Source organism: Oculina patagonica, chromosome 2 (genome assembly GCF_052425735.1).
Source record: "Oculina patagonica isolate OP01 chromosome 2, crgOcupat, whole genome shotgun sequence".
Classification (NCBI taxonomy): Eukaryota; Metazoa; Cnidaria; class Anthozoa; order Scleractinia; family Oculinidae; genus Oculina; species Oculina patagonica.
In genome coordinates, this window is record NC_135759.1 from 45,879,855 (window position 1) to 45,904,290 (window position 24,436).

At 40.0% G+C, this 24,436-nt stretch overlaps 2 protein-coding genes across 3 annotated transcripts; both read right to left on the reverse strand.

Annotated features, from left to right (window-relative positions):
* Nucleotides 1–2,025: 2,025 nt before the first annotated feature.
* On the reverse strand, nucleotides 2,026–20,533 carry LOC144644911 (uncharacterized). 2 transcript variants are annotated; one of them, XM_078504475.1, is made up of 8 exons: nucleotides 20,525–20,533; nucleotides 16,048–16,202; nucleotides 6,848–7,158; nucleotides 6,306–6,493; nucleotides 5,082–5,347; nucleotides 2,834–3,044; nucleotides 2,539–2,690; nucleotides 2,026–2,164 (listed from the first exon to the last, which is right to left on the reverse strand). In XM_078504475.1, exons 2-8 carry the CDS (start codon nucleotides 16,189–16,191, stop codon nucleotides 2,033–2,035), a joined length of 1,404 nt encoding a protein of 467 aa, XP_078360601.1. In that variant the 5' UTR covers nucleotides 16,192–16,202; nucleotides 20,525–20,533; the 3' UTR covers nucleotides 2,026–2,032. The 2 variants fall into 2 exon arrangements, with proteins under 2 accessions (XP_078360601.1, XP_078360600.1); XM_078504474.1 differs by lacking the exon at nucleotides 20,525–20,533 and having other exon boundaries at nucleotides 16,048–16,667.
* Nucleotides 9,870–11,126, reverse strand: LOC144642107 (uncharacterized). Its single transcript, XM_078501100.1, has one exon. It carries the CDS (start codon nucleotides 11,040–11,042, stop codon nucleotides 10,020–10,022), a length of 1,023 nt encoding a protein of 340 aa, XP_078357226.1. The 5' UTR covers nucleotides 11,043–11,126; the 3' UTR covers nucleotides 9,870–10,019.
* Nucleotides 20,534–24,436: the final 3,903 nt, after the last annotated feature.

Consider the following 24,436-nt stretch of genomic DNA (forward strand, 5'->3'; position numbering starts at 1 on the left):
GAAACGGCGAGCAAAAAAATGGGGAGGGGACTAAGGCGAGGGGCGAGAGAACGCCTGTGAGCATTTTTAACAAAAGCTAGTTCCGGTATACCAGATTCTGGTATACCCTCTGATTGGTCAATTTTGACACCTTTTGTCAACACTCAAGCGTCCTTCATCTTGACGTGAAATGAGATATGGCTGCGGCGAGTCACGGTCACGCAGAGTTCAACTCAGCAGTAAACAACGCACTGAAGGATTTCCTGATTGAAAGTCTTCGCAAAGCGACAGGAAGACTGTGTAAGGAATTTGGTCTACGAAGGAGAAGTTTTTCGGTATACTTCCACTTCGCCAAAATAAATATACATGTGATAAAGCGCTTTCTAGTTTTAAAATAAATATTAAAACAACACGTTACAAGTGAAGTCGAATGCGGTCCGTCAAAAAGATAAATTTGTAAATGCTTGTATTATTGACCAATTGCTATTTATTCCTCGAAACTCTCAGCCAGGAATTCAAACAGGCTTCAGCCAGCAGACAATCAAAACAACATAAGCTAAAACATTCAGTAACTGAAAAGCGTAAAACAGCAACGAGAAAATTCTGGGCGAAATCAAACGGCCTCGAGAGTATTTGTAAACAGTAGCGGTAAAACTCACCTTGATAACAGTTTGTTCCGCGCCGTCAATATTCATTGCTGAATCAATCTGGTCCAAAATAGCTTTCACCCAGAGCCAAGCGGCGCCGCGATCTACTTTGCGTGGTTGTACTTGTAGATTCATTTTCTGAAGTGTGTGAACGCTTCGCGGAGGGAGTTTCTCCCGTCGGCGATCTTGCATTCACTTGCCGCTTTTTTAAAGACGTTTCTCTTTCGATAATCCCCGAGAAAAATTTTTGAACGCTGGCATGAGTTCTTGCAAGTGTTCTTGCGCAGATTAAACAGCAAATTTCAGGAAAAGTGGGTCGGGATTCAGTTCGTGTCCAAAAGAACTTGCGAGATCGGCCAACACCAGACTCTCGGCTCCAGAAAACCCAACTAAATCTTTGTTTGAAGCCGAATTAAATATAGAAACTCTCGGTACCTTGTTCCCCTGGCACTTCACATTTTTTTGACAAAACCTGCAACATGTTGAAGGGCGGACTGACAATTCGGCGAATTCGCTTGCAGAAGACTCCGAGTGCACAGACATTTAAACGCAGATGATAAAATGCATTTCCCAACGTGGAAGAACTTGAGAAATCATATTTACCGGGAAATCTGTCAGAAATCTGATTGAAACTGACAACTGAAAACCACAAGCTTCAAATGTCTGCGCTCATGCTACCCGGGCCCTGTCGGAGGTCTAGAAGTGGGCGGAAAGACCTTTTGTTATGAATGCTCACAGGCGTTCCCTCGCTCGCTCTCCTCCCCCCCCCCCCCTCCCCTTATTTTTTTTGCTCGCCGTTTTTCGCGCTTCCCAACTAACCGAACGCCTGTAACCAGAGTATCATAGTGTTCAAAGAAGGCCCTCCCAAAAAGCTAATAAGCTAACAGCAGGAGTACATGTCACACCTATAAAGGTACATAAATAGCATTGGTAAAAGGTATCTTCCCTCAGTTTTACATGCAATCGATACGATGATTATAGTATAATTAACAATGACTCCACGAGCGCGCGTTGGATATGAGATGGTAGATAGCTACGCGCCTCGTATAACGATCTCATATCCAACAAGCACGAGTGGAATGAGTGGAATAATTGTTTTATTAAAAACGCCCAAAGAATTGCAATATTTGAGCTGCGGAGCTGTTTTCGTTGACGCATATCGGCTACCACATATGTGTGAATGGTATATGAGGTCATATACCATTGCCTGTTAACCAATGAAAACGCAGGAATTGCAATATACCATTGCTAGTTTTTAATAAAATATGATAGCAGCATGGTTTCTAAATGGATATGGACTGCTTATACTTCGGAGAGCTAGAATCATTCTTAAGGCAATAAATGTTCACAAGAGATCAGTTTAAAATGTATCCAATCCCTCAACAATCGATGGCTTCTCGAGTGATCTACTCTGGTCGATTTCTTCCAAGTCGGTCATGCGCACTTGCAAACTGGTCACTGGCTAATGCTGACAACGTAGAGATTTCCATTGCCAGTGCAAATGATGCAATGATTTCTGCAAACCGATAAATGCCACCCTGAAAAGGTAAAACAGGATGGGTGGTCAAAATATTGCGGTGAAGCGGTTTACCTATGACTGGATGCTGACCAGGTGATAAAACCGTAACCCTGGTAAAGTTATAATAATTTTAATACCTATGAAATAATTGTAATTGTAGGTTGTTTTTTGAGTTCTTTTAAAAAGTGGTGTTAACCATTTGCATTGTCACCAAAATTTTCTCACGTCTCCTCAAAGATAACTAGAAACAGGAGAAACGTGCAAATAGTACTTTCAGAAGGGATTTTGATGTTCAGAGCACAATCAATAGCGAAAAAATAAATTTGTGGAGAGCATTATAGTATTGAGGAAAATATAAAAATATATTTAAAAAAACATTAAAATTGTCATTACCTTTCCGAAGCAGCCAATCATATCGAGGGATTCTTTGGCTGTTGGCATCTGTGTTCCACCACCCACTGTTCCAATCACAAGCGTGGGTAGAACAAGACTGGCATAAATACCACGCTCAGACTTTTTACTTGCCACTTTATTCAACGCATTCCCTAAAATAAGAATTAATGATCGATGATTTTTGCGACAACAGTCAAGTAAAAAATCCAAGTTCGGTACAAAGTCATGACCTAGAAGCACACCAAAACAAACATGGAGACTAAATAGCCATTTCCAGTCAATCTGGTTTTCTTACCAGTTTCAGTTCTCACCACGTCTACTTCATTTTCCGCTGATAACTCAAACGCGGCCATGGAATTTTCATGCACCGAGCCCAGGTCCTGCCCAGTAGCGGCTGATATGGCGGCGATCATGTTACAGACCGCTATATTGATTCCGTATAAACCAGATCTCTGCGTGCCCAACTGTAATGCCTTGAAATACCCTGTCATTTTATGGGAATCGACCTAAAATGGGACAAGCAGTGACAAGTTAACTGTGTCCTTAAAGTAAGCTGATACCATAAGTAATAATAACAATAATAATAATAAAAATGATGATGATGATGATGATGATGATGATGATGATGATGATGAAATAATAAAAAATTTATAAGGCGCAAATTAACATATAAATGGGATGAAATGCGCCTCACAAAATAAAAATGAATTAATACTAAAAATGTAACTAAAAATACTGGAACCAGTATATATTGCGATCGGTATTGGACTTTATGACATGAAACGGTTAAGCCGATCTGTTTTTTACAAACTAAATTTTCGGCGACATACTGTTCGCCTTCATCAGAGTTCTAAACTTCGTTTGTGCTCTTGCTACCAATTTGTGCGCTTCTTACGTTCTAATTTTAAATTAAAGGCACCTAAGCGCGAGGGAACCCTTCCGTTCGTTTACAGCGTTGCTGCCCAAAGTGGAGTGCCAGGACTCCAAGGAAGGCCTCTTGTTGTAATTGCTTATGCCACGCTCGAGGATCTGGGTGTCTTTCGGATGGATGTTGTGTTTCGTTGACTCGGCGTGCTGCTTTATCGACGATTCGCTGTTGCTCGCGCGGATCATGAGCGCTTGCTCTCCCCGATGTACGTAAAGAGGCAGTCGGGGTACTTCACTTTGTAAACAATTCCAGCTATTCGGTTAGCCGCTGGTCGATTCTTTGGCTTTCTGATCACATGGCCCAATGTTCGTATAGGCTTGAATGCCATCTGAAGGTGGAATTTCTGGAGGATACGACCCACGCGATCCGATGCGCCTCTTACGTACAGAATGACTGCGAGCCCTAGTGGTCTTTCTTGCGTGCGCCTTTCTCTGGTTCTGTCCCTTACGCATTTATTAAAAAGGACGTTTGCTTTAAGATCCTCCATGACTCGATCTTGTTCACTGCTTTTGAGTTAAGGATTTGAAGGTAGCAAGTTGGCCCTGTTCAGTAGTGTTTTCACCAAGGCTTCCTTGTGCTGCGGGGGAGTCGAGATATTTGTTCGTGTGAGTGTCTTTCCTGAAGACGCCAATCTCTATAGAGCCATCACTCGACACGGTGATTTGAAAATCAATAAAGGAGATTCTTTTCCCCTTGTCCGTTTGACCTGCACGTTCTATTGTGAATTGGATGTTGTTGTCTATAGAGTTGAGATGTCGGTGGAAAACTTGCACGTCCGATTTCTTCAAACATACGTTTGAGTTGCCGACATATCTCCCTTACCATTTAGGCGCAACTGGGGACCGTCAAAACTTGAACTCAAAAGCAGTGAACAAAATCGAGTCATGGAGGAACTTAGAGCAAACGGGTATCCTTTTTAGGAAATGCGTCCTTGAAGATGAAAAACGCTTTCCACTGGTCAACTCACTAATACACCAAGTGGATAGCGTAGGTACATTTGTTTAATAGCTAAGTTTGTTTGATGCTAAGTTTTGAACAAAAGCCCAAAATTTTCCAAATTTCTATACTTCTAGCATAAAGGCATTGTACTGTGACCGGCATAAATCTCCGGCATGAAGTTTATCGTCATACCATAAGATGAAATAAATGGTTTCAAATTTGATACACCCTCCTTTTTCTCTCGGTCTTAGTATAACAAAGTGACCCCCCATCTTTCACTCATCTCGAAATCAAGTGACATCCCAACACCCTTCCCCCGAAAAAAACTACGGACCCCCTTACCCCCTCCGGCCATTTGATAAATAATGTCCGTCAGAACACTTCTACAATAAACAGTGTCAGGAGCCCGTATATGACCCTCTTTTCTATGTTTATCTTAATATAGCAAAGTGACCCTCCCCCCATTTTCACTTATTTCGAAACCAAGTGACACCCCACCTCGCACCTCCGAAAAAACCTTTGAACCCCCCCCCCCCCCTTTCCGACAATGCGATAAATAATGTCGCTAGAAACACTTCTACTATAAACAGTGTCAGGAGCCCGTATATAACCTGAAATTGAACGTACACCGTTGTGTAAACGTCACAAAATATAATCTCTTTCGGTTATTACTAACCTTCAGTACACGTTTCAATGCAGACTCAGTAATATAAGTTTCGGCCTGAACTTCAATTCCACGACCCATTAAGAAGTTTTTAGCAACCGCACTTTTATCACCACTCAACTTTGTTTCAATAAAATATTCCCGGATGTTAATATCAGGACGTTCCTGGGCTATCTTCTCCATTGCCCACTTACAAGCGTGCGACGTGGTAACAGTGACACCATTTTGGCCAGCGGCATCAGCAGAGTCGTAAACAAATTCCATCAGAAGATTACGACCTAAAAAAATGATAATTTGTTTCTCAATGTTTTTAAAATTGCTCTAGACAACCATAACATTAAAGGAAATCATCAAGCACTTCAGTCTTTGTTGTTGTTTTTGTTGTCGTGGTCGTTGTTTTTTTTGTTGTTCTTGTGTATGACTACGTACATGTTTGCAACTAGAAAATAAAAGAGGCTTGCTAATTTATTCCAAGGACTCTGACTTTATATATTTTTAGTTTTTTTTTAAGATTTCTTTTGCTTTTATAGTAATAATAGTATATTATTTTATGGCAGGTCCACACCAACCTTCTGGTTGCCTTACCAGACCTGCATCAACAAAAAAAGCACATACAGTCAACTCTCGCCTTGCGGACACCCCGCTATTACGGACGCTCGATATTACGGACAAAATTCAGATCCCCGGCAAAAGTTATAGAGGTTTGACTGGAAATGACTCCCGCTATTACGGACTCTCGCTATTACGGAATTATGGACACTTTCGTGGTACCAAAAGAACAATTTTATTGTTTTGACTCTCGATAAAGCGGACACCATGAACTTCTCACATAACGTTATCACGGAAAATTTCAGTGTGTTGAATACTATTTGTCGAAACACACTTCAGAAGTCTTCTGCAATAATTATTTTTGCATCAATTGCTTCAGTAGCTGTACACCAGACTTTGCTTTTTCACTTCAGCTTGCGCCCTTTTCTTCCAGACGACTCCTTTGGAGAAACCAAACCCTCAAACCCTCGACCATTGTCATTCTCCATACCTAACGACTACTGAGTTGTTTCACGACTGTTGATAAGCTCGTCATAACCCATAATATTGAACCTATGTTAACGCCATTTTTTCCCTCACACCCCGCTATTACGGACTCTCGCTATTACGGACACTAAACGAAGTCCCGAGCGTGTCCGTTATAACGAGAGTTGACTGTATATTGAATGAGAAAAAATAAAGTAATACCAATAAACCAGGGTTCCACTGATTGAAGCTTGCAGTGCTGGCTGACTTCGCTTGCTTTTGATTTCAGCTCGTCCAAATGAGCTTTAAACCATTCAGACAGTTGGTGAGCTTGGTGCATGGAATCAGTGACGAAATGTGGTACTCTCGTGATCCGGCGCTTTATGACACGTGCCGTGACACCTCCACATCTAATAAAGAACCATGAAGGACGGTTATAGTATAGATTTTAATAAAAACAAGTAACTGAAATTATACCAAGATGGCATTTTATTACATGGCCGTTTCGCACAAGGATTGGGAAATGCGATTTCGGGAATTGGATTGGCTAAAATCGATTTTGATCGCGATCTAGATTCTCCATACTCAGTCAATAAGAGCTTAATATTACTTAACAGGACTGCTTTGTGAACAATCACGATAATTTCAACAATTGGATTTTATATATTTCATAATCCACTTCATTGCTTAGTTGTTTGTGGCGCATGTGAAAAAATATGCAAAAAAACGGAACCTCGTCGTATGTAATAAGCTATGTTTATTACCTGGTGATAGCAGTAGCACCTCGTGAAACAGAGGCAACAACAGCACCTTCTGTTATGGCAAAAGGACAAACAATTAGTTCATCCTGCACATAATCTCCTTTGATAAGCAGTGGGCCAGCCACGCCCAGCGGAATCTTAGCCAATCCTATTGGATTTTCTATATTCCCTTTTAGATTCTCAGTGGAATATCCCTGGGAAGTACAAGGATCCCACCATTGTCCAACATTTGAGAGGGAAGCAGAGGTGAATTGTTCAACCCATTTTCTTCTGCTTTCGCAGTCTTCGAGTTTGTAGCTTCCTTTGTGCGGAACCTAAAAAAAAAGAAAAAAAGAAAACCGAGCCCAGATTCCAGCAGAAATATCACTGGAAACTAACGAAAGAATTCATAGAGACTTTAAAGAGATCTAGCATCTGAAGCCTCAGACAGTTTTGCCTTGTGTTTTTCTGAGGAACATATAAGGGCCTGTTTACATGATTCCGGAATGACTTTCATTCCGGAACGAAACTCATTCCGGAATGAAGTTCGTTCTGCATTTACATGACAGAGTCGACCGGTTCAATCAAAGGCATTTTCACGTGCGCGCCTTTCGCGCGAGATCAAAACAAAGTGGCGCATGTTTCGCACGAGATCAAAACAAGATGGCGCATGTTTCGCGCAAACATGTTTTTGTGCCCATTAAGGTCGCGCAGGACCCTTGCAATCATTAGTATGTATTTATTTAAAGAGTATGCACGAACTGCCGGACGACTGAAGCCGACAACAAACGAAATATTCATGAGACTGTTTGTTTTTAAACTCTTTTGTACAAGTAATTACTAGTAATTGTTCTTAGCTTTGTGCACGTGCGCTGGAACATAGGGAATTATCATAATTAGATTCACAGATTTGAATATATCACACGTTGTTGTAAATATTGACTCGGAAGGTCTTCGGAAGCCTCAAAACCTGCAAATTTGTGTCCAAGTTTTCTCCGTCGATATACAATTTCAAGAGTTGATTCACGAGGAACATAAACTTGGTGTACTCTATTGTGCTATGACTAGAGCGAATTTTAAATTTCCTTCTCAAAATGAAGATAGCACGTTTCAAAGTTCAGATTTCACATTTTTGCTCTCTTAGAAGCGATTAACTTGTAGCAGTTTTTGAATTCGAAAATTTCGTTCTAGTGGTAGCACAAAAGAGGTTATGATTTATCACTAAGCTATAAAATCATTAAATTTGGTGCGCTGTTCTAGCTGAAAACTTGGACACAAAATCGCATTATCTGCAGTTAAACTTTTAAGGGCTTGTAACATCACAGACAACGGTCATCTCTCAGTAAAAGGACAATCATGATGTTATTCCATCATCCCCGAATATCCTTGTTAAATTTTAGAGGAATCGATGTTCAAAATGTAGTAAATTAAAGCTATACAAGATAGCACTCCGTCAAGAAATTTGGCTAATGAATTTATTAATGAGCAAGGGTCCCTCGCGACCTTAATGGCCGTATCTGTTCATTCCATCCCCATACATTTCTCTGTATCTGTTTACATGATACCGAGACGAAAGTCAAGTCATTCCGGAATGAGTTCATTCCGGTTTTCATTCCGGAATGAAAGTTTCGTTCTGGAATGGCATTTCATCCTGGTATCATGTAAACACAGAACGAAATTCGTTCCGAGATGAACTCGCAACTTATTAAACTGCATACGGACTCCACAGTTTGAATAAAGAGCGAAAAAACGTAATAGCATTTACTGTTTAGCCCAAAGAAGCAGCTCTGTGGTCAAATTACTCGTCAAAACTGCAGATACGAACTATTTGTGGACAACAGCTGCTCGAAGATTTGAATGTACCACACATTAAATTCCCAGCATAATGTAATTAAGCCTGGTGGACTTAAATTGTATTTGTGAAGTCTCGAAAGGCTGAAATTCTGTAGAGAACTCTAGCCATCTCTGTAGAGATTCGAAGAGATACAAGCGAAATCGCGTACGAGGTTGAGTCTTTGACGTCACATCCGGTAAATCCGCGACGATCCACGTCATTTCCCCTGGAACATGCTTGAATAATGGCGGCCAAAAAACCCCGAGAAATACAGTCGAAAAAAACGGTCTTCCCGTGCTCAGACAGCAAAACGGTTTGGACAGGTGAGTAAGAACCACATACAGATTACGAAAATGCAAAAACATTATATACTTTAGAATTTGGTCCTAGTGGCACTTTAATGAGCACAAAAACATGTTTGCGCGAAACATGCGCCATCTTGTTTGATCTCGCGCGGAAATCGTGCACGTGAAAATGCCTTTAGTTGAACCGGTCGACTCTATGCAGAACGAATTTCATTCCGGAACGAGTTTCGTTCCGGAATGAAAGTCATTCCGGAATCATGTAAACCACAGGCAGCCCAAGCTAACGATAAGAGCCACAGTACTCTAAGACTCAATTTATAAGGATGTGTATGGGGATGAAACAGTTTTCTTTTACGATATAAAAATTCGAACATTTTATGAATAAAATTGACTTACACTGTTGCAGTTTCGTATTCTTTCTTGTTTGCCAGCTCCTCGAGCCAATTTGAAGTGATTTGGACGAGTTATTGCTCGGCGAAGTTTTGAACACTTGTACTTTATTAAATATTCCCAAGGCTGGAAACTATTTTCGACAGCATCTCACTCGAAGCGAAATATCTTCCGTGAAATTGGTCAAATCGCAACAGAATTTCCAGCACCGTAATCTCCGGTAATTTCTCTTTCCTATCGTTGTCCATTTAGTTCAGAGTGCCCCAGTGAAGCGTAGAAAATTCTTCCAAAGTGCGAGTTTTGCTTTTCTTGTTATGCGCGGCCCATCAAACCACACACAAAATGGCGTCAGGTGGACAACAACAACAACAAAAGTTTATTTGAACTGTAAAATTACAAAAAGAAATGTTTAAACAATAAATAAATTAAAAATACATACAGTTGCTGGTCACCCAAAATAACTAAAAAGCTAAACTAGTTGTGTGACCACCATTTATTAATTTAAAATAAATATTAACAGTGATTTGGTTATACACAAACAGGTAAAAACAAACGATATTATTGCCCGACGTTTCGGCGACATCATGACGCCATTATCAAGGGTAAATTGAGAATAAATAATTAAATGCGAGGTTCAAAGAGATAAACATTTGCATAATGGTGGTGGCTATACAAATACTTTAGCACGGATTGAATCCGTTTGCACGTTCAGACTCGGTGTTAATTGTTTGATGTAAAGCATCTCGTTGACAAGACAGTCAAATTTGTTCTTGCATTTCTTTAGTACTTTGAAACAACTGAGGAGGTCCTCAGGGACAGCACCCGCGTGGTCGTTGTCATAGTGCTTGCGTACAGAAGATGACGTGCTTTTGTGGCCATCCACGCGGGCATGCAAATGCCCGCGCGTGTAGCCAACGTAGCTCCCTGTATCACACAGGTTACACTTAAACTGGTACACTACGCACTGCTGGTTAACAAGCTGTGGTTTGGTCTCACATTCTTGAAGGTCCTGGCCAATTTTCCGACTGACAAATACGGGCTGGACTGTTGTTTGGAGTTTAATGCTAAGGTCTTTCAACTGCGTCTTTACAATGTTTGCAGAAACTTGGTCCTTAAAGGGTATGACTACTCGGGTCACGTCATCTCCCGCCATTTTTTCCGAAGCCTGCAATGGCTGCTGGCCTGAAACTCTCGAGCTCACAAAGGTATTGATGGTGGAGTTGATAAGATGATGGGGGTAATCCAGACGTGAGAACAAGGATTTCAAACGTTCACACTCCTCGGAAAAGTATGGCCACGAGGAGGACAACCGGTACGCGCGATCGAGCATAGTTGTTAGTAAGCTCCGTTTGTAACGGTTGTCAACGTGACTCTGGTAGTGGACAAGTAAACCAGTATTAGTAGGCTTCACGTAAACTTTTGTCTCAATTCTAGGTGCACGGTTTAGGAGCTGGGTGCCGAGAAAGGGGAGCATTCCATCCTTTTCGATTTCCATTGTGAAGCTGACAGAGGGATGGGCGTGGTTCAGGGTGTTTAGGAAGTCCGTAGCTGTAGTAATATTGGGCATTACAGTGAGAGTGTCGTCAACATACCTGCGGTAATAGTCAGGCAGTTTGCCTTCTAGCTCTAGTTTCTCTTCTAGCGATGACATAAACACGTTAGCTAGCAAAGGCCCGAGGGGGGACCCCATGGCCACTCCGTCGATTTGTTCGTACAGGGCACCATTGAACTGGAACAACTGACCCTTGGTGGACACGTTCAGCAGATCAACAAGGTCTTCTTTAGAGATGTTCAGGTCGTATGTAGAGTTAAAGACGCAGTTGAAAGACCTTAGCATTAAACTCCAAACAACAGTCCAGCCCGTATTTGTCAGTCGGAAAATTGGCCAGGACCTTCAAGAATGTGAGACCAAACCACAGCTTGTTAACCAGCAGTGCGTAGTGTACCAGTTTAAGTGTAACCTGTGTGATACAGGGAGCTACGTTGGCTACACGCGCGGGCATTTGCATGCCCGCGTGGATGGCCACAAAAGCACGTCATCTTCTGTACGCAAGCACTATGACAACGACCACGCGGGTGCTGTCCCTGAGGACCTCCTCAGTTGTTTCAAAGTACTAAAGAAATGCAAGAACAAATTTGACTGTCTTGTCAACGAGATGCTTTACATCAAACAATTAACACCGAGTCTGAACGTGCAAACGGATTCAATCCGTGCTAAAGTATTTGTATAGCCACCACCATTATGCAAATGTTTATCTCTTTGAACCTCGCATTTAATTATTTATTCTCAATTTACCCTTGATAATGGCGTCATGATGTCGCCGAAACGTCGGGCAATAATATCGTTTGTTTTTACCTGTTTGTGTAAAATAAATATATCGTCAGAAAAGAGGCATTTTACATTTTACAATTTTACATAATAAAATAAAAAAATTTATTACATTTTACAATTTTACATTATAAAATAAAAAATCGACTTCAGCGGTGATGGGCATGGAGTTATGTTTACTTACTTCAAAATACGCTGTGAGACCCGGAGTGGGCGATTTTCTACCGGAAATAATAACCGGCGTTTAATGAATCACGTGCCGGTGATTTTCTATTTCCTGTAGAAAATCGCCCTTTCCGGATCCCACAGCGTATTTAAGAGTTAATGACAATATCGCCATGCCCTCTGCCACTGAGGTCGATTTTGTCGACCTGACGCCATTTTGTGTGTGGTTTGATGGGCCGCGCATAACAAGAAAAGCAAAACTCGCACTTTGGAAGAATTTTCTACGCTTCACTGGGGCACTCGGAACTAAATGGACAACGATAGGAAAGAGAAATCACCGGAGATTACGGTGCTGGAAATTCTGTAGCGATTTGACCAATTTCACGGAAGATATTTCGCTTCGAGTGAGATGCTGTCGAAAATAGTTTCCAGCCTTGGGAATATTTTATAAAGTACACGTGTTCAAAATTTCGCAAAGCAATAACTCGTCCAAATCGCTTCAAATTGGCTCGAGGAGCTGGCAAACAAGAAAGAACGCGAAACTGCAACAGTGTAAGTCAATTTTAATTATAAAACGTTCGAATTTCTATGTCGTAAAAGAAGTACTATTTCAAAAACGAGTGCGAGTGTTTCATCACGATTTCCAAACACGAGAAAACAGATGAAAGCACGAGGCCGCTTCGGCCGAGTGCTTTCATCTGTTTTCGAGTGTTTGGAAATCGTGATGAAACACGATGCACGAGTTTTTGAAATGACTTCTCTAAAGAAACAATACAAAATTATGCAGTGTCGTATTTTTTCCCATTTTTCTTTAAAATGCCTTGTATGTGTGATTTGTTGTATTCAGTCGGCATTCATTGTATTTGTGAGCTTTTGTTTTTAATTATCCAATAGTTTCGCGTTGCACCAAATTTGTATTCTAAAAGCGTTGTGAACTTGAAGGGATTTACATATTGTTTTTGCCATGGCCGAAGGAAGGTTTCGCTCCCCGAAAACAATCGAGGAAGAAGAACTTTGCGTAGAGAGAGCAGTACCGAAGTCTACCAGATATAAAAATAAGTGGGCAATAGGGATTTTTGAGGATTGGCAACGAGTGCGAAGTGTCAATGTTCCAATACTCGAGGTTGGTGGAGTTTTTAAAGAGTATGAATTGCACAAAGTTCAGCCGCTTACGTTAAGCCGCTAAGCCGTTAAGCCGTTAAGTTCAGCCGCTTACGCCGCTTACGCCGCTTAAGTTTCTCAGAATGTGGATATGGATACTATGCCAGTCTGTTTTGGCGACTTTAAGAAATGTACTGTAAACTTTAATTTCAAATGACTTAGGCTTGTCAGTTTGTAATTTGAAATGTTTTTCCTGGTCATTGTTTATTAAAAATTAATGATTCATGTAAAGCTGTGTTTGAGTAATATATGAATATGCAGATTAAGAACAATTTTTTCACTAGTGATGAAAACGTGATGAAACACTAGTGATGAAAACGTGATGAAACACTAGTGATTTTCAACTGGTGTTTCATTGAGTTTCCAACTCATCCACCTGACCCGAATGGGGCGCTCTGGTTGGCTTATAACGTCATGAATTATTAATGAGTTTGAGAAAACTGTTTCATTCCCATATAAATCCTTATAAATTGAGTCTTAGATTACTGTGGCTCTTATCGTTAGCTTGGGCTGCCTGTGTGTAAACAGGCCCTAAGAGAGATTAATATCGCGAGCGTGCACCTGCACGTGATTTCTTGTTTTAATTATAAAATCCGTCATTGTCGTTGAGGGAGTTTCCCTAATGGTCGCGGGTCGCGGGTTTCAAGTCGCGTGTCGCGGGTTTTAAATAAGTGCGGGTTTTGAAAAAAGTCGCGTGTTTTTAAAAAGTTGCGAGTTTTCGATAGAAAGCATTTATTTCTCAGTAAAATTCATTCAAACAAATTTAAACTCGTTTTCTTGGGAACTACGTTACAAAGTAGCCAATTACTTTGCGGGTTTAACAATCAAATTACGAACTTCGGAACAAACTCCCCAACTTTGGTCCGGCTTAACTTCCCAAGTTTGCAAGTTGAGGAGGAACAAGACATGTTGCCCGAAATTCATGGTCATGTCGGCAATTCAGGTGAAGAAAACATGGCAGCAGCGATAATGTTCCAGCGATTCCAGTGGCTAGAGATACAAAATATTTGGTTGAAGTTGAAGAGCCTAACGTCGTTTCGCATGAGCGATCTGCCGATAAATAAATTTTACGTCGGCTGAAATTTGGTCAAATTTAACTTTTTATATACAGCAAATACATCTTTAAAATTTTTGTGAGGCTTTAACTTTAATGTCAATGTCTTCTGCGTTTGTAAACCGAATGAAACTGGACGGCTTTACCGATCTTTACGTGAAATTAATTTTATACAAATGCGAAAGAGCCAGACAAATTTGAATTAAAAGTCGCGACACGTTTACGGCTCAATTCTATTTTTATGGTACGTGTTTTCTTCCGATGGTTTAGCGAAGCAAAACCATTTCTGTCAACATAACTACAGAAGGGTTTTTAAAATCTGTGCCAGTTAAACATATTTTAAAGAGTTTTTACCACAGAATACTAGTAAAATATATTTATCAACCGTACGCGCTCAATCATGAATACTTTGGTTCAACTTCATGATCGCTCGCGCGCAACGTTGTTTTCAAACTTAAAAGCTTGATTGCAAATCATGCAATGTTTGATACCCAATTTGAACATTTTTTTTTCAGGACGTGATGCAACGGACGGTATATGTAATCCTTATACTTACTGTGGGTCAGAACGTTGATACCGACGCCGTGCTTGTTCAAACAACTATTTTGAAACTCAAGCAGCTAGAATCGCTGAAATATTTCTGCCACCACTTTGTAACGTGTCTTGTTCCTTCTCAACTTGCAAACTTGGGAAGTTCAGAAGTTCAGTCCGCAAAGTTTGGAAAGTTTGTTCCGAAGTTCGCAATTTGATTGTCTAACTCCCAACGTTACTTCGTAACGTAGTTCCTGAGAAAACGCGATCATTTTAAAACCGGCGTCTTTGCAACCGGTTTAAATTTGTTTGAATGAATTCTACTGAGAATTAATATACAATCTTCGTTCACTGTCCAAAATCCACGCGCGCAGTTGGTTAAAATAGATCACGTGATTTTGCTTTACCTGTCGTCAGCAAACTCAGACAGTGCAGTATTGACAATAATGCACAAAAATCGTGCATTATTGAAGGTGTCTTCAGCTTCAAGGCTTGTAGAAGTGGAAGAAAAGTATATTCCTCAAATTATCAACGATCCAATACCAAACAAAATCGAAGAGGATAACAACTTGAAGCGCTTTCATGTTTAAAGGTAAACTGCAGCTCAATAAATACATTTTTGTGTGCGATTGACTTGCTTGTAGTTGCTTGATTGTGAAAGCCATCGACTTGCATTGAACAAGCTTCTCGCTGACTGTATTTATGAACGACCACAGCTGATGAACGATTTTATGAACCATTTTAAGCTTTATTTCTGTACGGCTAATTTGTGATTTTTATATTATTGATGTAATCCCGTGTAATTATGTACTACTACACTTCTTATTTTTAAACATTAAGTTTGTTGTTTGAAGCTCTTTAAGTCGATGATCGGTTGCAGTTCGATGCAGTGTACTCAGATTGTATATTAAAAGGGTTAGAGTCTGTTCGTTCGTGTTTTGTTGACAAATACACGCACTTGCTGGCCTCACAATGAACTCAAAATTTTAAAACACGACACGCGACTTGAAACCCGCGACCCGCGACCCGCGACCCGCGACCAACTCTAGTTGAGGCCATGGTGCGCCAAGGTCGCCAGTTTGTAAATCTACTAATTTTCTCTATCTCGTAATTCTTTTTCTCTTTTGACATGGTCTATCAGCTGAATTTCCATGTCTTCAGTCCTCAGTGCCCGTCATTATTGAAATGTCTGAAAATGAGGTCATCTTTACCTTTTTTGATTTAAACTGAGCCAACGACAATGACGGATTTTATAATCAAAACAAGAAGTCACGTACGGGTGCACGCCTGCGAAAAAATTATCTCTAGACGCGTGTCCTTAGTAACGCAATTTTGAACTGTACAGTTGAATGTTATTGTTATGCGATTCTTGTAACGGTTTTTAGTCACCCTGAAGAAGAGTACTGAATGTACTCAAAATATAGGTGTTAAACTTGTGTTAAATTTATACAATACCTGATCATGAATTGTCTTTCTTGAACTGTGTCCTAAGACATCTTCATAAAAATAAAAACATCTTTTCGCGAGAGCGAGATTTTTGCTGACTAAACAGCGGTTATAGGAACTTTTAATTCCCGGAATCCCCAGCGATCTTAGCATCCCTGTATTGCCTGCGGACACGAAATAATAACAACTTAACCCTCGGACGTACAAGGGGGGTGGATGCCAGACCCCCTTTCTACCCAGTGCAGAGAGGGGTTCCATCCACTCCCCCCCTCCCCCCGCCGCCCTTGTACGATGGTGGGGGTATGAGTTTGCTTGTACGTTCGAGGGTTGAGAGTAAAGAGCAATCAGTCAATCAATGAATAGCTGTCACGCCAACAGAAAGTAAAATCAAAACCACTGGGTAAAAATAGGCGAGAATTTGAAATGTTATTAACAGAAGATTATAGCTATTCTACAAAGCTATTAGTTGGCTAATAAAAAAACTGGTTTGCTGCGTAGGCAGGCAAGTAAATCACTTAGATTTATATCAACAGGAAGATATTTTGCTCGGTTCACGACTATGCAAAAACAATGTAGATCTTAGCAAGGGATTTAGGAATCCAAAATGAAAATTGGTGGTAACCACGCATTTTCCAGAGATAATGAAGCTTGAATCTGAAAGAATGCTGACTCGGCATTGTTTCCAAAATCAGAGCATCTTTTTTTTTCTTCACGGATTTCCTTAGGATTTACCTTCACATACACAAAAGTAACATCAACTGTAAAAATCTTTAAAATATATTACAAATATTAACATAACAACTTCTATTAGCTTTCGACAGCCAGACTGCTGTCTTCGACGGATAAAAATGCTGTCTTCCGTCGAAGACAGCAGTCTGGTTGTCGAAAGCTAATAATTTTTAAAATATTTTACCAGAGAACGCTTTTTACTTTCTTACAATGAATAACAACTTTTGTTAATTTGATTTTAATTCCAAAATCATAGCAATGGTGCTATTATGGTCCCTGACAGCTGTCCTCTGGGCTGTCAAAAATACAGTCCAGATAACGTTTGCACACAACCAAAAGCTAATCATGTGTTGGATAGGCTTACCACTTCCATAAGATAAATAAGTAGGGGTCACCACGCATTATTTAAAAGCTGTATGAGTTGCTCTCAAGTTGTATAAATGGAATGTCTTTTGGAGTCCGTTGCATTTTTTGTTTCCCCTCCCCAGTGAGTTAAATATTTGCGTCTGGTAAAATTTTTTGCGCGTACACTGCGCCATCTTCTGCAGTTAGCAGTTTGCAGTTTAATTTTGAACGATTGCCGATTGGTTTTTTATTGTAAGCCATTTTAAGCGGTTATTGTTAACTATTATGTTGCAATCGGCCGTCGCAATGCTGTAAGCCACTCAAGTTAACTTTTTTAAAAACGGAGTTGTGTTCTAGTTTTCTGCTCGAGAAGAACACAAAGAAACTTGATAATAATAATATTTTGCCACTCAGTGATAGGGCAAAATCTCTTTTGTGTCATATCTGACCGAATTTTTTAATTTCAAGTTTTATTGAGAGTTATTAGCTTTTAAAGGCGCAAAATTTATCATGGAAGAATTCGAAGTCTTCAATCTTTCCTTCCAAAGCTTATTTAAAAATTTGGCGTCAGATATGACAATCTACAATACACCTAGTTTACCTCCCTTCTGCGTCAACTCATGAAATTTTCTATCGTGCTAAATTCTTGGACACAGAATTGCTTCTTTTTACGCTTCCGAAGGTTTCCCGAGCAAAGACGAGTAAACTGATTGATGCAAAAACTGTAATTATGGTAATTTTGGTAATTTCAATCCACGGGCTATCGTTGACACTGCACGCAAAAAAGAACAATGCGTTTTATATAAGAACAAGTATGTTTGTGAATTCCAATGTATACACTGTTGTACGAAGTGATTTACTTTAATTGTTTTTACGATAAGCCAAAAAAAATGCGAGTGAGAATTAACCGTTAATAATTTCTTAAAAATAGATTTTGTTATAAATATTTTTGCATCAAAGTCCCGTACGATGGATAACTAATTACCCCGATGGGGCGCGACTGTTAAGGCCCGACCAAACGCACGCAACATTTTAACGCAACATATCCCAACATTGTTGGGTCATGTTGTGAGATGTTGTAAAAACAACTGGCCAAACACACCCAATACACAACATATCGTAATATTGTTGTGCACAGCATGTTGCACGCTTTTGGCCACCCTGTTGCGATATGTTGCAGTATATTGGATGGCGCAAATCGAACTAGTGCGCATGCTTCAGCGCAACAATGTTGCACGAAAGTGGCCAAACGAGTACAACATCATACAACATCCAAAAATGCTGCGAGATGTTGGGAGAAAACTTTGACTATTTTCAAACTTGGTCCAACTTCATGCAACATGTTGCAAAAGGGTGGCCAAACGATTGCAACATGCTGTGCGCAATAATGTTGGGATATGATGCGTTGAAATGTTGCATGCGTTTGACCGGGCCTTTAAACAAACATTCGCCGCATCAAATGCTGAAAAGTTTCAAGCGCAATAACACGTTTGCGATGACTAGAACGAAACTGAATTTGATCTAAAGTGGAGACTCGTATAGCCTTCTACCTTAAAACAGTCTGGTACAAAAAAGTGCGACTAATGGTGGATTTCCAGTGACGCGTAATTTTTTACGTGCGTTAACGTGCGTGAAAAAATTTAGAGTCAAGGTTTGAACGACTTTCGTAAACGTGTACGCAGGCCCTTCATACATTGTTTATAACTTTTTTCACGCACGTAAACGCACGTAAAAAATTACGCGTCAATGGAATTCCACCATAACACATATTCATTACTATTCATTCTACTATTCATTACTATTCATATTCACTGCGTTAAACGTGTCATTATTTTTCAGTGCAATTGTGTTCAGTTGTTTGTACACAAAAACCGATTTGTAGCCATTTGTAGACTGTTTGCAACACCTGCAGTCCAACGATCGCTTATTTATCGATGAAGGGAGAGATTTTATTCCCAAGGAATTCGGAAGACCAATTTATTCAAAGAGAAAAAACAGAACTGCGCACACAACGGTGTATGAATGTTTGCCATTGTTAACAACGGATGAGGTTCTAAATCACGTAAAATTGACATCGAATCTGAAATATTTCAACGCGCACAATTGTTAGAATATATGAATTAAATGATGTGTAACTTTGCAGTATACTATACTGCGGAATAGTGAAGGTATATACCATTGCGTATCGTGTGATTGGTCAATGCTTCAACGTGTGTTTTCGTAATTAAGAAAATAATCAATGTAATCTATTTTTATTATGTTAAAAAAATTGTTTAAATTCATCTTATTTTTTGGTATGAAAGAAGAAGAAAATGTGTAAAAATTCAACTACTCGATCTCGTTTTCTAACATACGTCTACGCTTGGTGAACATTCCCGACTTGAAAAACTTAAGCTGGTGATCTGCTGGTGATCTGCCCGGGTCGCACTAGAGCGAAATCAAATCTTTTCCAATTTTTGGTGAGGAAAAAATGGCCAAAATTTTGCAAGTTCCAAATTTTGTCGGAGGTCGCATCAAGCCTAAATGTTTTAACCAAAACTTTGTTGATTGTCACATACGTCAATCACAAACCCATCTAATTACCGGTCGTCACACGACACAACATATGATTATTTTCACGGCTTTCGGGTTTCTGTTGAATCTTGTGTTTCTTTCTCAACAAAACAACATAGCATTTTTAGTATTGTTAGTGCACTATCAGCAAGCTTTTCTACGGGTAGCTTCTGCTTTTAGAAGACGTAGAATTCGCTCGAATACAGGTCGTTTACGAAACAGCCTTTGGTCATGGACTCTACCTCATCCGGTAGAGTCATGGTTTGAAATACATTTCACATTCCTCGTTTAACGTTTAATAACTGTAGAAAGAGCCAGATGGACCGGGTAAAAAGTTATTTTGTCCCGCTATTGCGCTTGCCAAACTAGTAGCGACGAACGAACCCGCCGTAATTTTATCCAAACATGTTTTGCGTAATATGGCAGTTTAATGGTTAAAAAAACAAAATTGTTCGTTTTGCCAAAATTTGGAAGCCTCCGAGGCAGGACTTCGGCTTCTTTGAAGATTGGCGTATATTTGGCGATCCGCAAAAATTTAGCCAGATTTTAAAATTGGGGGTCGCACTTATTTTACGCTACGTGTTGACATATTTATGACTTAAACAAACAAAATTCGCTCTAGTGCGACCCGGGCCTTTAAAAACAAAACAAACAAAATCCAAAGGAAATCAATCATAACAAATTGAAGCCATTTTGGTGTTTGTAGATGTTTGTTTGTTGTTTTTTTTTTCTTTTGAAAATAAATAACGTTCCGCTTTCTCTGTTTCAAAATATTTGTACTCACGGAGCACAATTATTCTTTGCAAAAAGAGCAGGGTGTCTATATTACCTAACTGTTATTATTACAAGATCTACTTACAAAGATGACTTACTGTACTGGAACTTTCACGTTCAGTGTTCTTTTTCTGAAGACAGATAAACCTTCGTCACAGGTTAGGTCTCTTTTGAGAACTGGGGTCAATTCAATGAAACATATACAAGTGTAATTGACAAGTGTAGCTATTGTTTTAGAGGTTGAGAACAAAAGCTACACTTGTAAATTACACGTGTAAATATTATATTAAATTGACCCCTGGATGCGATCTGTGGCCTTTTGTTCTTGTTTTTGAAACGCTATGTCGTCATTTGACTACATCTACCAGAATTTATTGTTTTTTTTTTTTATTATTCAAATTTTGAAACCACATTGGTGATTAAAAATCAATTGCCAATATAAAAAGTGATAGGTCTAGCGTGACTTCCACTGGTGGCTAAGTGAATTTAAGCCTTCAGTCTGCATGTTGAACGGAGGAGTTCACGCCTTGGCTGCATTAGTTAAAAACCTTTTTGAAGCCGCGGTACTCCTGTTATGTGGCAGGGAACCGCAATGCCCACTTTTTCGTAAAAAGATCGTAAAAAGATACAAGCACATTCCTGAAAATTTAAACAACCGCCCGCGTGGACGCCATTTGTTTCGCACACCAGCTGTCGCGTGCATTTCCCAAGTTATTTCGCTCTGCTGCATGTCGGTTCAATCGTAAGCCGCCATCTTATAAACGTCTGTGCTTCCATTGGTCACGACCATAATCTTACTAACATCGCAAATGTCAGGATGATGACTATAGTGTTTACAGAGCAAATTTTTCGGTGATTCAGCCTCTCTTTATCTACTGTCTGCAATCATTACACACTCAACAAAGCCAGTAAGAAGCCTTTTTTTTTAATTTACGGCCTCTTATTAATCTTCTCAAGCTAAATGTGGGTAAATTAAAATCCACTTCTCGTATGAGACCATTTTTAAAAATAATTTATATATTAGATTTCCTGATCCGTTGTTAGAAGTGAAATGACGGTCCTCACTGGTATAGTGTTTATATTATTTTAAAAGGCGTTGTATCATTACTCGTTCTGTTGTATTCGCGTACAAGCGCGCGTGTTAAGACAGGGGAGGGGGTAACGATCCGCTCGGTAGCCTTTGTGGAAAAGAGAGGTAACGTGCAGAGTTTTATTGTATTGGCAAGATCTAAAACCTGCATGTCATCAGTATTTAATTTAGATCAATATGCAGTACAATTGCATTTAAAACAGAACAGCAGGAGGTCAAAGAACAGTGACCTTCCATAGTGATTCGATTTAGCGCCTGGGGCGCTTATTTACTTTTGGCACCTCAAAGGATGGCGCTTATTCGAGACGGGGCGCTTATTCGGCGCCTATTTACTTTTTTTGAGAAACAACCAAATGTTCAAAAAAGAACTTTAATAAATATTAAAATAACTAATAATAACAGAAACTGGAATAGTAACAAATTGTTGAAAGTACAGTTACTTTTAAAAGAATTGTTCATTTTAGCAGTAAACATATACCTGAACGCTGTTATCAGCACCTTGCCGTCTTCAGAGAATGTTACTCAGACTTCAGCGATACAATTTTTCAGTCAGTTATAAACCTGGTTCTCAAATTTTCTTGGCTGACCACGTCAAAAGCAGCACAGCATGAAGTTACCATGCCAGAAGAGTCCTTTCAAGTGTTTTCCTTGGAGTTAGAGAGCCTAAACCCTATGCAAGGCCTGAAGGTAACTCCAGAGAGATTGGAGCAGTTACAGCGTTGTACTGGACAGGACAAAGCATTGCAAACCTTAAAGACCACAGTTCTGACTGGTTGGCCAATAATAATAATAATAATAACTAGTAATACGTGACTCGCAGGGCCTCGCGAAGCTCTGGGTTGGGGAGGGGGGGGGGAGGGGGTGTTATAAATAAGGAGTGGATTATTTTAACCGGTGATTTGTTTTTGTTGCCTAGTAACGGGCATGGCCGCGACACCCTCGTTCCCAGGGTCTACTCCGCTTATTTTTGAAGATGGCGGCTCTTTCTGGTTCGTAAAGAGGTATAAAGCGTTGGGAATCGCAGGCTATTTTCAAAATCATCGACAAATTATTGGATAGTCGCATTTTGGACATTTATTTGACTGCATTAAAAAAGAAGAACGAACGGCAGGAGGATTCGAACCCTCCGCCCGCGCGCCCCTGATGGCGATGAAAGGTTTATAGCCTGAATAGGCGGAATGAGGGAGTATTATGTGGAAATCAGTGTTATTTTAATCCGAAAAGAAAAACGATAAAAATGAAAGGCTCAGTATTCGAACCCACAAAAAAAAAGAAAAAAAAAACCCTAGCCGGATTCGAACCCCCGCCCTCAGTCCAGAAGATCTGATTTCAAGTTCGACGCCTCACACCATTAGGCCACCAGCGCGCGGCCGCGTGACGTCATTTCCGCCAGACACCAAGCTCACAAATATATATATATATGACCGTAAACTCCACACGAGATTTCATCCCGCCTGAGCCCTTTGAAGGATAAAATTATACACCCCGCTACGCTCGGCCTTCGGCCTCGCTTCGCGAGGAATAATAATAACTTTATTTAACAAAGGTAAAAACACTTTACAGTTAAAAACTGAGAAACTAGTGGCCCTCATTATATTATACAATTAAAATGACTAAAAACAAAGTACTAAAATAGAGTTTAACTTAAGAAATAGAGAAATGGTCGAGACCTACGTAAGATTCCTTAAGGTAATTTACATAATTATTTTTAAAAAGCTTAACATTCTGACTAGATCTAATGTTAATAGGGAGCTTATTCCACTCTTTCACTGCCGTGACTGCAAAAGTCCTTCCTCCCTCGGTTTCACGCGAGTATTTCGGGCATCTCAGGGTTATACTTCCATGCCTCGACTGTCTCGTAGAAATATCACTAACCCTTGTCAGTGTATTGGACAAATACTCGGGGCATTGACCATTAAGGCATTTAAACACTAAGCATAACTTGATTACATTAATTTCGTCATAAAGAGGTAGCCATTTCAATTCCTTAAAAAGCTTAATTGTACTCTCCTCTTTTGTTCTTACTTCGAGAACTACTCTTGCGGCTCTCTTTTGCAACCTAAACAACCTTCTTATATTATTAGTGGAGGTGGACCCCAGATTAAGCCACCGTACATCATAACTGGTTTGATTATAGCATTATAAAAGGTAAGACGTTCATTAAGAGGAAGATAATGTCTTATAGATCTTAAAGTTTCTATCCGCTGGGCAAGCTTTTTGCACATATAGTCCACATGATCGTTAAACGATAGATCCTGGTCAATATGCACACCTAGTAACTTGTGGCTGGTGGTTTGCTCCAGCACGACACCCTCTTTTGTCCTGATCTCCATCTCTGTGCCCATATCGCCAGTCGTTGGTGATAGCCTGCTGCCCGACACAACCATAGATTTGGTTTTCCCAGTGTTCAACTTGAATCGGTTGTTTTTTGTCCAAGTTTCGAGAGCTTGAGTGCTCTCACACAGTTTAGCGCAGAAACCGGTGATATCTGTGAAAGGGGCGGATGCACTAAGGGTGGTATCATCTGCGAAGATGTCCACAGTAGTCTTTGATGGCATCGTCTCTGCAAGATCATTGATGAAAATAAGAAAAAGCAGCGGTGCGAGAACGGAGCCCTGAGGTACACCGTGCGTGAGAGACTGGGAAGAGGAGTACACATTGCCAATAACTGTGCGCTGCTTTCTGTTACTGAGATATGACCTTAGAAGCTCAAGACTGGTTTCTTCCAGGCCATATATCTGCAGTTTCTGAATCATGATTTCATGGTCAACAAGATCAAAAGCTTTCTGGAAGTCAGCAAGTATTAATCCATTAATACAGTTTTTATCCAAATTCCATAGCATTTTGTCGAACATATTAACAAGAGCAGTTTCAGTGGAAAAGAATTTCCTAAAGCCAGACTGCATG